Source organism: Diadema antillarum, unplaced genomic scaffold (assembly GCF_040938485.1).
Source record: "Diadema antillarum isolate AM-2024a unplaced genomic scaffold, OU_Dant_1.0 seq00001933_RagTag, whole genome shotgun sequence".
In the NCBI taxonomy this organism is placed as follows: Eukaryota; Metazoa; Echinodermata; class Echinoidea; order Diadematoida; family Diadematidae; genus Diadema; species Diadema antillarum.
The window spans coordinates 166,329-181,953 of NW_027272595.1; the positions used below are offsets into that span (position 1 = coordinate 166,329).

Consider the following 15,625-nt stretch of genomic DNA (forward strand, 5'->3'; position numbering starts at 1 on the left):
GAATGGAGCAAACCCCCATTCTAAGAACAGGCAGTATCTCATTCTCATGGTGTACCATCTTATCTAAATTTAATGCCACATTTCTTAACAGTTTGGACATTTTCAAATTCAGAGTGCAAATCAGCAGCTGTCTTTGCCCTGAAAATAAATGTGACAGTATTAATTTTATTTTCACAAACACCCACACACACTCCTGATCTTTTGTCTCCCATTGTGGTATGGCAGGCTGACTATGCTTCAATGTTTCTAACTTCATAATTCAGTCCATTATTTAATTAACGGTAACCCGCTCCTCCTTAACATTGTCACGACTATTACGGTCATTATAACTTCTCATAGTTGATGTAAAGGACGCAATTCATTCTTTTCTTTACTTCATTTAACAAAAAAAATTACATGCAACTGCTTGACAAATTGCCCTGCAAGAATTTCATTACCAATTAGAAAAAAAAGAATATGTGTCTGTTAATAGAAGATCTATGATAAACCAGCTCTTCATTTTCAAAACTGGAGACTTTGATACTTCAGAAATGTATGTCTTCTTCTTTTCATTTTAGGGTACAGTCTTTATATTACACATACCTTTGTAGCTGGTATGTGTAATCATACATGTATACATATGTTATGATTCTGGCAATTTTTTTGCTTGATTTTATCCAATAAACATTTAAAGGAATATAAAGGAGAACTGTGAGATAATGACATCATAATTTAATTTAATGTGTATACATATTGTGAAAATTGTTTCTTTGTTTACCAATACACATGCCGGCATTACTGGAAAACCTAGGTGACGACTTTAACAGGTACTACTTTGTATTAATCCTTTCAAAGTGATAACAGGACATACAAGCATCACACAATGACGGAGACATATGAATTACAGCAATACAAACATCCAAGTGCAAAGTCCTATGACTTCATCAACTTCAATGGGCATAGTTATATTACAAGTTGACTCTGTAATACAATAGAATCCATTGTTTTATTGTATTTCTGACAACTAGCAAGTCCCCCACCCCCCCCCCTTTTTTTTTTTTTTTTTTTTTTTTGCTTTGCCATTGATGAAACCATGCATCAGTAATTACAGGTCCATGAAAATTTTTGTTAATATTCCCAGTCCACAGAGATTTTTTTCTCATCGGTCACTCATCAGAAGCAAAGTTTGTTGCTTCCGGCCACCCACCGAAGTGTATTGGATCGTAGTCTGATGAATCCGACTTGGTTGGTCGACTATCAGGTCAGTGTCAGACATGTCACGCTTGATCTTCATCACACGATCTTGCCTCATTGGATCACCATCCGACATGTCTGACACTGACCTGATAGTGAACCAATACAAGTCGGATTCATCGGACTGCGATCTGATGCACTTCGATGGGTGGCCGGAAGCAATAAACTTTGCTTCCGATGAGTGACCGATAAGAAAAAATCTCTGTGGAATGGGGGTATAATGCATGATATGGTAAATGCATGTGAAGTGTGCCAACCCGGTCTACGCGGGTAGAGTAAGCCATCTCTTGCTAAGTGCGCAAATGCTTGCAAAGTGCGCAAACTCTTTGTTACAAGTAAGTGCAACAACATGTTTACTGCATCCATCGCCAGTGATCAAGTGTACTGCCAGTAAGAATTGATACATGACTCTCAACCAATGAGATGGCAGGATTCTCTCTACCCATTCTATAATCTTACATGATAAGCCAACCACAGCCCTGTGCATGCAAGAGCCCGTATCAATGTAACCATGCAGTTGCACTTCAGTTCTTGTAGAGAGCAACGTAAAAGTGATTATCGACCTCATATACTGGATATATCTGTCCGATGCTAACCACTCAAAGTTCATCCCAGATGACTCCTCATGCTCAGCAAACAGCAAATATATATAATATATATACATATATACTTAAATATCAACAAAGTGTCATGGAATTTAAAGACTATCATCACTGATAATCTTTCTATATGTAACCTTAATGAAAAAATCATGAATATCTCACATAAGCCACATGCGGGCAACAAAATTTGCAACTTTCACCGCAGAGGGATGTTTCAGGCAATGTAACATCGACACACTAAAATATGTCACAGCTAATAAAAGCGATCACTAATCGTACTTTACAAACATAACAGAATACAATTACACCATCCACTATCACACATCCAAGCACTGTGAGAACTTATGAAAATCAAAGCGGCGCTCTATCAATCACTTCATCATCAGATACTAGCAATCAATTTCCATTTCTTATGAAATAGACTACTGAATAATACTCATGAAAACAAACATCCTCATTAAGCAAGATTTTTCTTGGACAGCTCAAGAGCAAGGAACTTGAACTAGAACTAAAAGCAGGAAAGATCATCACACAACGGAAAGAAATGTAAAGAGCACTTTCTTTACTTACAGGTATGGAGAAGTCTTCCGCCAAGTACTTCAAAATGGCTGCCTGCTTGGCAAGAACATTCGTTCTCTCCACAAGATTTCCACCAACTCTACCATCAAATTCTTTACGGACTAGGGATGCAACAGAGTCCAGGATGATGAGGCAAATGCCTTTGTCTATCAGATCCTCTTCTAAGTCTTCAAGTCTGAAGGTTTAAACAGGGTGGGATTCATATTACTTTATCTCACTGTTATCATTCATTCTGATAAAACAAATATGATGATGATGATAATTATTCACAGCATTTGTATAGTGTCATAAACGTGTCATAGAAACATTCAAAGGCACAGACTCCTCCAAGAGAGTTAGCAATTGAATGCCTGGTGAGAAAAAAAAAATGTGCAATACCCCAAAGGAAGACATTCTAATTTCCAACATAATGATTTTCACTAAACATCATATCGCAAAGAAAGTATGTTGACAAGAAAATGTTAATCAGAAATTGTAAATGGAAGATAGGGAAAGAATGGGTCATACTCTACAGTATCAGGATGAATACACAAATAGTCAGTGTATTAGGTTTATATCAGATATGAATGTGACATATTTTTGTCAATGTTGTGGATGCACAGTCCTTCATTGGTTTTTTTAAAAAGACAATATGATAGAAATAAATGACAAACCAATGTTTACAGCTTTCAGTTATATCATAGTATGAGCAAAGAATGAGGAAAACTGTAAAATGATTACTTTACTTGAAATAAACTACATGAGCAATATAATGTTACAAATTGAAAAAATGGATTAAATGCTTGACAGATATCAACTTTCATGTTGTGATTTTGAATTCAGGTATCAGTACCAGAGATATACACACAACTATACATTTAAAACAAAAGAACTGGGGGACTCGCAATCACCCGAGAATTGCAAATTTCACCTTTTCTGCATTCTTGCAGACTATTAACAACTATTACCTATTAAAATAAAACATATCAAATTTGAGGGGGGGGGGGAATCATGGTGTCCATTTGTACAAGTATATATATCACCTAGCTCTACTGCCTAACAAGTTTTGTGAAAAATTTGAAGTGTTTTTAAGAAGATGAAAATATGAAAATTGGGCCCTAATCTGCCAAAGGAGGGCATGGTGCACATATCTGAAAAAATTGAAAATCCTACCACCCCAGGGAAGCTACCTACCATGATTGTTAATAATTTGACCATATGTTTTCAAGAAGATGAACATGAGAAAATTGGGCCACAGCGGGAAGGGGGGGGGGGCATCAAAAGATCTGCCAAGAACAAACTTGAAACTACAGTAACCAAATCTCCTTACTCATGACATTAACTTAGCTCTACCACTTCTGGTTCTAGAGAAGAAGATTTTTTTTTTTAAATCCCTTGATATGGGAACTTTGTGCTCTCCTCCCCCTCCCCCTTCCCTGGGGCATTGTGATCCTATCACCCTGGGGATGCTACCTGCCCAGTTTGGTGAAAATCTGTCAAGGGTTTGTAAGAAGAAGCTGAAAATGTAACAATTTATGTATGATGCATGACGCACAACACGCGATGAATGATCGCAATACTGTAAAAGTGGAAATTTTGTGTTGAAATTTTCGCAGTGTTGAAATTTTCGCGCATATCGCACAACCAGAAACTAGCGCGAAAATAAAAGCACGCGAATATATTTTTGCTTGCCATATGTTCCTGTGCTTGATGCCTTGATTCCTTGGATTTAAAAACACACAAAACTCTTCTTACCCGGCCAAGCGTGAAAAATTAGTCGCGCGAAAATATCCACTTTTACAGTAGCTCATTGAGCCTTTGGCTCAGGTGAGCAAGAAAGGGGTAAAATTATGGGTTAAGGACTTAAGAACATGTTCTGGCTTCAAAATGCAAGGCAGAGGAACGTCGCACTAGCACAGTGCCCGAGTAGGCAACAAGTATCCTAGAATATCCTGAGCTTCATTGCGAAAAGGTGAAATTTTAACCTTCAGAGGTTGAGTGCAAGGTGTAAATATACTCGAGACCGTGCCTTGCCTTGCAAACACTAAATGGAAGATTATGCATTCTGTCTGCATCCCAAGGGCATCTGGCTGCAATCCAAATATTCGCCTATCATCAGGGTCTTTTCTGCATGCACTTGGTAACACACAGTTGCAACAAGTTCTTACAAATATTGGTGAAAAATATCATTTGTTCTGCATTTGTCAATCATTTGTGTGTGTTTTTTGAAGTGACTCACTATCAATTTGCTGTTTGTGAATAACTTCCTTCTTACCTGTTCAACAAATCTGAGCAAGTTGACTCCAATGATACATGCACTCTGTTAATTAGGTCCATAAGGCGATCATCAGAACAAAATTGATCAGGAAATCGACACTGCGCAATCTCTACCAATCTATGAAAAGTGAAACAGAGAAAAACTGAGAAAATTGATGATATGACTCATCTGGCTTATACACAACTGCACATAAATGATAGGAAAACGAATCATAAGCAAATATCTTAAATGATATTTTGCTACAGTATCTTCAATATTTGAATCACGTAATAATGCCTTTAAGCCTTATTTACCCATTGGGGAAAAGTCCAGTGGTTTACAGTGTAGACGAAAAGATGATAACAATTGTCTTATTTTTGTTGCAGTATATTCACATCTAATGGAGTAAACTGTGAGCCATATTCTTTTGTCTCAGGAGTAGATGTATACAATTGAATGTTCAACAAATGCTCTAAATGTAAAGCTGCGTCAGCTTATGTGTCACATTTTAATCAGTTGAGGACGGTTTGAAATTGGTGCAACACAAATTTCCCATAGACGCTTGTGCGAGTATACTCAGGACTCGTCCTCAACGGGTTAATCTGACTGAAGAAGCTGCCAGAAGCTCAACAAGGACATACAGCGAGCCAAATATGACAGAGCCAATAGTATTGTGGTTTGTGTTTCATCATGATGACAAGCATCACAGGCTCTGGAAAGTTTTCCCTTCAGATGGAATGTGCTCTCATGACTACCTCCCCTCTGTGTACAATACATTGATTAACTCATCAATACAGCCTTCATGTATGGAAGGGGTATTACTAGTAACCCGTTGAGGACGAGTCCCAAGTATACTTGGGCAAATGTCTATGGGAAATGCATGTTGTAGCAAAATCAGCCCATCCTCAATGGGTTAAAAGAATCGAGTTCATGGGAGATGTTAAACTTCACATCCACCTCAGTTAACAAAAACACACACACACACACACACACACACGCACACACACAAAATGAAATTCAAAGTGTGGGGAAGGGGAACAAGCATTGAGTAAATTCGAGGAGGAACATATCCGCAATTACTTTGACAATAATCAATCTGGCTCAACAGTTACATTTATACAAAGTAACCTTCTCCTTTCATAAGGAGTAAAAACCCTGTTTTGCAAGCTCTCCCTGTTTCTACCAAACTTTGTCTGAAAATGGCATTTGCTATGAAAACACTTGTGCATCTAGTTTTACTTTTAATTATTCACACTTTCAGCTAATGATGCCTAACCCTTCATCATTTCCTGTTATTTTTCTTTGCATTTATTTACACTCCTTTCTTACATAACAGTTAACATTATCAGGTGCGCGGTACATGGGCACTGTGAATCAGATACATCCTGTATTTGTAATACATGTACCAGGTATATCTGTCACACAAAGCTCAGTTTCATTCTAAAACCTTCTCAATGTCTTGAAAACAAGGACTGCTTCCTTGACCTCCATGAAAGGTGTGCTGTTGGCACACTTTTAATTCTTGAATAACAAGTTTTTTCTTTTTCTTTTTTCTGTTTCGTTCCAAGATGACATTACAGTAACACGACACATATGAATAGCAGTCAGAGCTGGGCAAGAACCTGAACATGTCTAAAAATTCCATCTTTCCCAGGATATGAGATCTGAATCCAGCCTGAAAACTAGCCTAATGAATGGTGTATTTTTTTAACAGTTGCATTTCTTTTCTTTATTTAACATTACTTACTTACAAAAGTATGAAAAAGAAAATGGAAAACATTTTTAATACATACTAATACATAATATCATAAACATTTTAATACATACATACATACATACATACATACATACATACATACATACATACACAAAAGTATGGAAAGAAAAGGTTACAATTACAATGCTAATATAAAATTGAAATACACAAACATACACACAAACATACACTAAAAACAAAGTCTGGTGAGGCTTGCTCAACACCACTTTACAACAAACCAAAATCAAACTTTTGGTAAACTCTGTACATGAACTAAAGCAGATTGTCAGAGTGAGAACATTACATGGAAAATGAAAAAGATCTGAAACATATTGTCAAAATAAACCTCTGAATACAACGATTTTGACAGTGAGAAGTTTACTCATAATGTATGATCACAAAGCATAAGAGGTCCCTCCAAAGAAAAGAAGAAAGATAGAAGAGAATTCAATATGGACATCTATTACACTTTAAGCAGATACAGACATGCGCGTGCATGCACACACACACACACACACATACACAACACATAGATAGATTATCACAATCCCCCCCCCCAAAAAAAAATAATAATAATAAAAAAGACTGCTTTTTCACTGAACATGTTTACACAATCAAAAATATTGGGGGAAGTTCACACTCCACCCATCTACCCGGTACCTCACCTTTTCCCCTTGATTACCCTTCGCAGTGAACTTCTACTGGTTTTTGTACTCATTTTCATATGGAATCTATCTTGGTGACTACAATTCTGTAAGTTTACAGCTACTAAAGTGCCATGCTGGTGCACGTCGGCAGTGACTAAATGAATGGACGTCTTCTAATAAGCATTCCACTCAGCTTGACAGGGCAATCAACTCTTTGTTTTTTACTAGTTTGTCCTACTTTCAAACATATTTTCACAGACTTCAAGCTGGGCTGTGCTCCTGATAGAATGTTCAAGGCTTTCACAAGACATTCAGATCATGAAATATTGCCCGGAGTGACATTATCACATGGCCGAAGTCACACAGCCACATCCCCCTGAAAACACTATCAGACATCCCCGCTGCACAAGAAGAGTTGTGTTACATGACTAGTCTACTCCAAGACATCAGTTACTTGGGTGGTCCATATATCTCGTCATATTCATGACATCTCTTTCTCTCTCTAGTGTTAATTTTTTTTTTTCTTTTGCCTTGGATATGAGAGTGAGATGAAGGTAAAAATAGCATCTCATATGCCACAAATTTGCACTGCAAATCATGCTATTCTACTTTGCGAATTCTTTGTGTGTGCGTGTGTCTGTCTGTCTGTTTGTCTGTGTCTGTGTGTGTGGGGGGGTGCTTTGTTGGTTTGTTTTAATGTACAATATAAATCATATGGAAAATGTTGGTAGCAATGGTCTGATCATTACAAGACAATTATTGAGAAATAAACAACACATCTTTTAATTTTAACTAAAAAACCTCTGCAAAATGTGTTTCAACTGATGCACCATCAAAATATGTGTATGAATTCATGACTCCTGTTCAGTTTAGTTTACATAATTCTTTCTAAAATTAGTACACAATCATTGTATATCAAAAGCATTTTGAGTAATTACAAAAAAAAATGTTGCAATCACACATGTTTTGTATTCAGAAATACAAAGTTCGTATTACAAAAACTACAAAAAAATTACAAAAACTTAACTGCAAATATTTTCATGTCTAAACTAAGACAATTACGTATTAGTGAACTACATTAGAAAATCAAACTTCTATATCCCATTAAATGATAAAAAGTTCCTCATATTGGAAATATTTCATCTAAAGCATGAATACATTTTCCATCTACTTCAAATGCAAACAGAAGTGGCTTTAATCATCTTGTTGCTTTTTCCCACCAGTGTAACAAAAAGGACAAATCTAAAATGATCGCAACTACACCTACACACACACACACACCAACACACATAAACATACACATGTACACGTGTAGACCTCGACAATTATCCTTGCCCTAAATGCTCTCCCTTTCTACCTTTCCATCTCTCTATCTCTCTGCATGCATACACACACACACACACACACACACACACACATATATATATATATATATATATATATATATATATATATATATATATATATATATATGTGTGTACATATATATATATATACATATTTATATCAATTCATCTATCTATCTGTATATATTTCTATCTCCCTGTCTCCCTGCATGTTTTGACATATTGGCTACATTGGAGCGTTCCTGCACAGCATCACTGTTGGGTAATAAGGTCATTGTAAACATGAGTGTGCATACATACAGTTGCCTCTTCTCCAGCAAAGTGAGACACTATCACGTCCTTGCGACAAATTAAGCCAGCTGCCAATGAAAATGCACTGATGTCATATTGCAACTGTGCAGGGAGTACATCTCTTTAGACACAACACGGATGATGGAAGCTATGGCAAAGTTTTTATGGAACACAGCTGTCTTGGGGCCCTAGAGAGCAATGAACACAGTGATGGGAATCAGCACACAGACCTATGTCAGTATATTATATTATTCAAAGTAAAAGAACAAAACAACAACAAAAACACATTGTGGTTTATGCCGCACTTTTATACCACCTGGATTAAATATATGCTTCACATATGAATGCTGCCTATGGGTTGGCTGATGGCTCACATGTTCTTTTGTATTGATTCCAGTCACGGTAGACATTTGAGGCTGACCTGTGGCCATGCCATGTGACCTTTTCTGTCTTGTAACAGAATCAAGAGCTTAAGTGTTATGAATCAAGAGAGTAAAAGAATATTCTATAATTCTATCAAATTGCTGTTTACTGTGAGGGGTTTTGCCTTTTTTCTCTCTTTTTTCTCCTTTCTTTTTAACTAAACACAGGATGAATGGTATGGCAGGTTTGGCAACAGAAAACAAATATAGTCATTTCATATAAAGCAGAAGGACTTTAACTTTGTGTGCAGTCAACAGCATTAATGCCCATCTGCATCTCCACTGACAGTATATTTTGCAGTATAATGATGGGACTACCTTGATCATCCCCCCTGGGTTGTTGGTAATGCATCCTTACATCTCAGAGGCACAGCCTCACGGCTGGAAGGCAGATGTCTTGGAATGTCAAGATTCCCCCGCCTTTCTCTCACTGCCTCTGTTATTCCAGGCAAGCAATTGAGGCAGAGGGAGGAGGAGGGGAAGGGACGGGAGGGGAGGGGAGGGATGGGAAGAGGGAAGAGGGGTGTAACAAGCAGGGTGCCACAAAGCAGAACAGGTGAAGAATGATGTCTATGTAGGTGGGGAGGGGGGGGGGGGTTGGACATAAGGGAGGGGAGTCAACCTGATGCCTAAAACAGAGGGGAGGAATGGTGTCAGCAAGGGAAGGAGGGGGAAACTCATAGGGATTGCTCTATTTAAATGTGATGCTAGTGACATCAGACATCTACATATCTTTAAATGAGAGCACTTAATCCACTCAAAGTCATTTCATAATGACAATGTGAAACTCTCCCCTTTCATTGCCAAAACAATGGTTGAAACAAACGTATCTTGGCCTCTATCATACCTGAACCCATTGAGGACTGACTGTGTTTGCTACAACGCGCATTTCCCATAGACACCTGCCCAAGTATACTCGATCGGGACTCGTCCTCTATGGGTTAAGCAGCTACCTACTCAATAAAGCACCCACCTTTCTGCGCTGAATGCCGACTCTGTGTCTATGTACATGACAGCACCATTGAGCCCTCCAAGAGTTTGAGGCAGAGTGGCAAGGACGCTCAGCATCAGACAGAACTGGGTCTTACCACAGCCTGGTGGACCAGCAATCTAGAGCAGAGGATCAAAGGGTTTTGACTTTTTGAGTTTCAAGTGCTGGACAAACAGTAATGTTAATGAGCAAATTACAGCGATAACTGAACAGTTCCTTTGACCTTTTATCCCAATCATCTCATACAAATCATCATTGTCTAAATTTTGCCCAAAGCAATTAAATCATAATCAAACATTGCTATCAAAGCTTAAAACAAGGAATTTGATATTTCACGCTACAGCACAGTGATCTCCAACCTTGCCCTTTGACCTTTATCATTTTACAAATGTGAATGTGAATGCAGGATTGGTATATTACCATTCCACAGTCTTAGCTAAACTTTTTTATTAAAAAAATCAGTTTTTCCCAAAGATCAGTGGGCTTTGACCTTTTGCTCAAAATCTTATCAGCACATATAGTTACACTCATGTACCATTGCTGGGCCAGGAATCAAGAAAACTCATCATCATTCTGTCATTGTGACAAGATTCAGGGTAGGCCTACACAGACAGACAGACAGACAGACAATGTAAAAATAGCTGTGCGAAATAAAAGTTATAGCACTGGACGAGAGAACCTTTGGCATTGGTAGTATGACAAGAGATGTGCATTGCACAATCCATTCGAATTTGTCATTTGTTCCTACTTTTCTGTAGTTGAATGTCACATGCAAAACAGCTGGGTTGGGAATACATTATTTGTGGCTGGAGGCAGCCCAATGTTTCTATATATTATGTTTCTTATATTACTCTCGAGAGTATATTATCTCTTGAGAGCCCTGTGGTGCACAGGCATCTAATACCTCTGTGATGGTTCCTGAAATCAGACCGCCTTGTAAGAGTCGGTCCAGGATTTTGAGAGAAGTGGGGAAGAATGCTGGCGTGGAGCTGGTGCCACGTTGATACATAGACAGTGCCTGGATGGGAAATATATCACAACATAAAAAATCAATACAGTAGGTTGGGCTTGTCATTTAAAGAGAATGTGACAAAAGCTGGATGATGTCCATGCATCTATGACAATGTGAACTCTGACAATACTAAATTCATGACAATGTTCAAGGCATCATATGTGCAATTCAAAGTACCCATTCAAGTAGTGAGGAGTAAAAGATTATAGTACTTGCATCATATCCCTCATATATTTTGCACACAGGAATGCCATTATCACAAAAATTTATTTGTGAAAAGAATATAATTGAAGACACATAGAAACACAATGTCTCTGACACAGCATGCTAAGTTGTGAAATAAGAACAGGTAGACTTCAAGAAAATGGAGACTAACAGGATTCATCAACAATGTATTAAGAATTTTCAGCAAGTGGTGTACGTCACTCATCCATCCCAATGGAAGCAAGTAAATATGTCCTCAATTTGTCAGCAGTCATTGGTACAATGTAGGTGGAGAGTTATGAGTGAGCTAGAAAGGTTTAGAATTTTGCAAATGACATCTCACTTTGGTAGAAGCAGGTTGTTCCTCTCAAACTATCAGAGTACACAGGATTTTGAGGTAACCTTTTAAGCAGGAGACCACACCCTTTGATTCTGTGCAGTGCAAAGCTAAAACATGTCCCTATGCCATTACGAATAAAAAAAGATTTAAAAAACCCCAGAAATCCCAGATAGGGTGCCCTTTAGCCTTCAAGCGAACTCTTTTCTAAAATATTTTCATACTAACCGTTGTGCTTGTGGGAGCACATGCTTTGCTGGCTTTGACAACTGCTTCCTGTATTCTTGGCTCACAAGTGTTGAATATCCTCAACAGTTCTAGTCGGTTTTTGCACAGTAAGTCCTGTAGGGTATATTATGCACGAGATAATTTTACACTGTACACCTCATTACCACTTGGGTTCAAAATACAGTTTCACTGATGAAAACAAACAACAAACACACATAACTTCCATCTAGAAGCATTGCACACACACTGTGTAGTGTGCTTTAATCATCTTCAGACTGCTACATAATACTGTAAAACATGATATATTCGCGGCATGAAATTTTCGCGAATTGGAGCCGACAGCCTTTTTCGTGGCATGAAATTTTCGCGAATTGCTACTGGCATTCAATGCATGTAGTGTAGACAAAAGCTTTTGCGTGCATTTTAATTTCGAGAATTTTGGCGCTCGCGAAATTTGCGAAATTAAAATGCACGCGAAAATTCCTCGTTTTACAGTATATGTACAAAACGCAATTTCAATGCTCATGACATACTTTATGACATATCATATGACAAGATAATTTATTGCATTTTCATTGCAAATAATGATTATATCATGGTCTCATCTTTTACAGAGAAAGCACTTAATTCCATCAATATCCATAACTGAGCATTGACTATTTCAGAAATCTTGTCCCTTGCCTTGACAAAAGACTATGTATATCTGATTCTTGAAAGGGACACACCGGTACTTTTATCGAGTCTCTTTCAACTAACAATTAACATTAAACTGAAATATCTCATTACCAAATGACAGATGCTGAAAATTTGTTAGGCGCACCCCATATATATATATATATATATGTATATATATATATATATATATATGTATATTTATAAAATAGCTAGCGGATTTCAAGCATGGTAATTGGTCATGTGGCATTCAACTTTTTTCGCGCACTGCACGGGAGTGCAGATGTCGCACAAAAAAAGGTGATATACCACGCTCGTGATATTGAGTTGAGTTTTGTGCAAAGATAGGTCTTTGGTTTTGTGTATCATTCATCGTATATTTGATCTAACGTAACCGGCACGCAACGCTTGCGATGCTACATCCCATCGTATCGCAAGAATCGCAGTGTGAGGCGGCCTTTGACTGCCATTACCTGGCGTTATCGCGTTGAAATTTGTGTATCATTCATCGTGTATAATGCCGTTTCTATTGGGGGGTTTATTGATCAAAAGTCGCTATCTTGTAAAAGAAATAGCGCATTTGTCCGTTGTGCGACAATGTATAAGTGCAGTGGACGCTCGGTATCTTTAGATGGTGCGCACTGCGTACTCGCCTCGCGGCTCCTATGCAGAGGTGGCACCTATCTAAAGAAACCTCACGTTCACTGCACTTACACTATCGCACTCCATGACACGCGCTATTTCTATTATATATATATATATATATATATATATATATATATATATATATACATTTATATATATATATATGTATACACACACATGTATGAAATCACTTTAAGTATCCAAAGAACTCACCTGGCAAGTAAAAACCTTGTGTCGGATTAGTCTTGACACAATGTCATCTTCAAGCCCAAGACGCTGAACTTTTCTGGCTGCCATGATGACAGACCTGTCTGAAATAATATGAAAGTCACATGCTTTAAAGTGGATATTTCTGCACGAGTAATTTTTTGCACTCTGTCAAGTAAGATAAATTCTGCATGTTTTCAATTCTGCAGAATCAAGACAATTCATAATGGTACATATGATATAATATTCTGGGCAACATTCATGTTGCCCAGAATGAAATACTAGAAGTAACAGCATGTGCAGTGACCTTTAGATGGGAAGTTCATGTTCATTCACCTTTGCTGAGTGCCACTTTCATGACTGACATATACATGTACTACCATACAATTTTTGTCTACCTGCAGTATGTATATTACCATACAATTTTTGTCTACCAGCAGTATGCTTACATGTACAACTGTATTTGACAGTAGGCAGATTGTACTGTGGACATCAATGATTACATTGTTCAGATTCCTGCTTGGCAGAATGATCATGAGTACCGTACTGTAAACATGATATATTCATGGCATGAATTTTTCGCGAATTGGAGCCGACGGCCTTTTTTGCAGCATCAAATTTTCGCGAACTGCCACTGGCATTAAATGCATATAGTGTAGACAAGAACTTTCGCGTGCATTTTGATTTCGCGAATCTTGGCGCTCGCAAAATTAACGAAATTTAAAATGCATGCGAACATTCGCCGTTTTACAGTAATCAATTAATTTGCCATTTGTACAGTTTACTATGTTGCTGTATCCTGTATCATCATCTTCTTCTTCTCCTCCTCCTCCTCCTCCTCCTTCTTCTTCTTCTTCTTCTTTTTGGTTTTGCTTTGTTTGTTTTGGGTTTATTTCTCAGACTGCTACAAGTGGGACTAACAAGGTACTACCACACCACAATCAATAAGCCCAAAAATGAATACCCTACACTGCACGGAATCATGTGTGTAATGTTATGATATGTGATTTCACCCACAGAAACAGAGTTGTGAGGCTACATAAATATCTGAAAAGCAATATAAAATGTAGTAATTTACCTAGTACTAGGCCAATATCTTTTTTTTTTTCAATCTTGGAAGAGGGTAACAAAAGAACCCTTTCAATTACTTGTTCAAGCACTACTGAAACATCGCAGAAGTGCTTGGTCATCAAGCTATTGAAAACACATGCCCCTATCAATGGAGGTATATCAAATTGGCAAAACCTAGTAAAATATCCAATTTATCATTAGGATACCTTCCATATGACAGCATAATGTGAAAGCACATAAACTCAGCAATTTTCACTTTGGATCTTGCCATGCTATCTTTACAATTTGAGCTATGTTCATACGTCATTAACAGGGGCGGATCCAGGAATTCTGCAAAGTGGGGCGTAACTCTTATTTTTGGTGCCACTTCCGCAACAAAAGAAATAAAAAGAAAAAAATGAAATAAAACCCGGTCCGGGTTTCATTTCATTTTTTTCTTTTTATTTCTTTTGTTTTTAACGATAAATAAAGGGGGGGGGGGCGTGCGCATCTTGCGCCCCCTCTGGGTCCGCCACTGATTAACATTAAATGGCATGCTCCAACCCTTCTTGGTCACAGACACAGGGTCGAACGCTCCTGTACATGTTGGGCAATACCCCCATTCCACAGTGATTTTTTTTTATCGGTCACTCGTAGGAAGCAAAATTTTTTGCTTCTGGCCATCAAGCAAAGTGTATTGGATTGCAGTCTGAAGAGTCCAACTCCGACTTAAGTGTTGGTCAACTATCAGGTCAGTGTCAGACATGTCCGGCGTGATCCGATGTGGCAAGATCGTCCAATTGAGGATCACGCATGACATGTCCGACACTGACCCGATAGTCGACCAACACAGGTCAGACGACTGCGATCCTAGTAGCTTGTTACATTTCAGACGGTTTTGCCCACTACCATACCACACTCCAGCCTGTTAATTTCTTGACCGAAAGATCGGTCTGTATCTGTCCGTCGGGGAATGTTCCGCGGAGACTGCGTCTGGCTTCACGGATCCAGAGGACAGCGTTAATGGCAAAATATAAAAGAGTCCTCCGGACAGACGGATCTTTCTGTCTAGTTAATTTCATACTAATCGTAATCGGCTGCCCTAGTTATCCTTTGAGACTCCCTTTTATTCGCATTCGTATCACGCTACTTCTAGTATCATTTACA

At 38.1% G+C, this 15,625-nt stretch overlaps 1 protein-coding gene across 1 annotated transcript in view; it reads right to left on the reverse strand.

Moving 5' to 3' along the window:
• Positions 1–13,507, reverse strand: part of LOC139713254 (DNA repair protein RAD51 homolog 2-like) — a 165,970-nt gene extending 152,463 nt beyond the window's left edge. Inside the window, exons 1-6 of the mRNA XM_071624999.1 lie at positions 13,415–13,507; positions 11,885–11,998; positions 11,008–11,121; positions 10,086–10,222; positions 4,669–4,788; positions 2,406–2,589 (exon numbers count right to left, since the gene is read on the reverse strand). Of these exons, the coding sequence (XP_071481100.1) occupies positions 2,406–2,589; positions 4,669–4,788; positions 10,086–10,222; positions 11,008–11,121; positions 11,885–11,998; positions 13,415–13,498 (753 nt within the window). The 5' untranslated portion in view covers positions 13,499–13,507. The remainder of the gene's footprint in view (positions 1–2,405; positions 2,590–4,668; positions 4,789–10,085; positions 10,223–11,007; positions 11,122–11,884; positions 11,999–13,414) is intronic.
• Between the last annotated feature and the right edge of the window lie 2,118 nt (positions 13,508–15,625).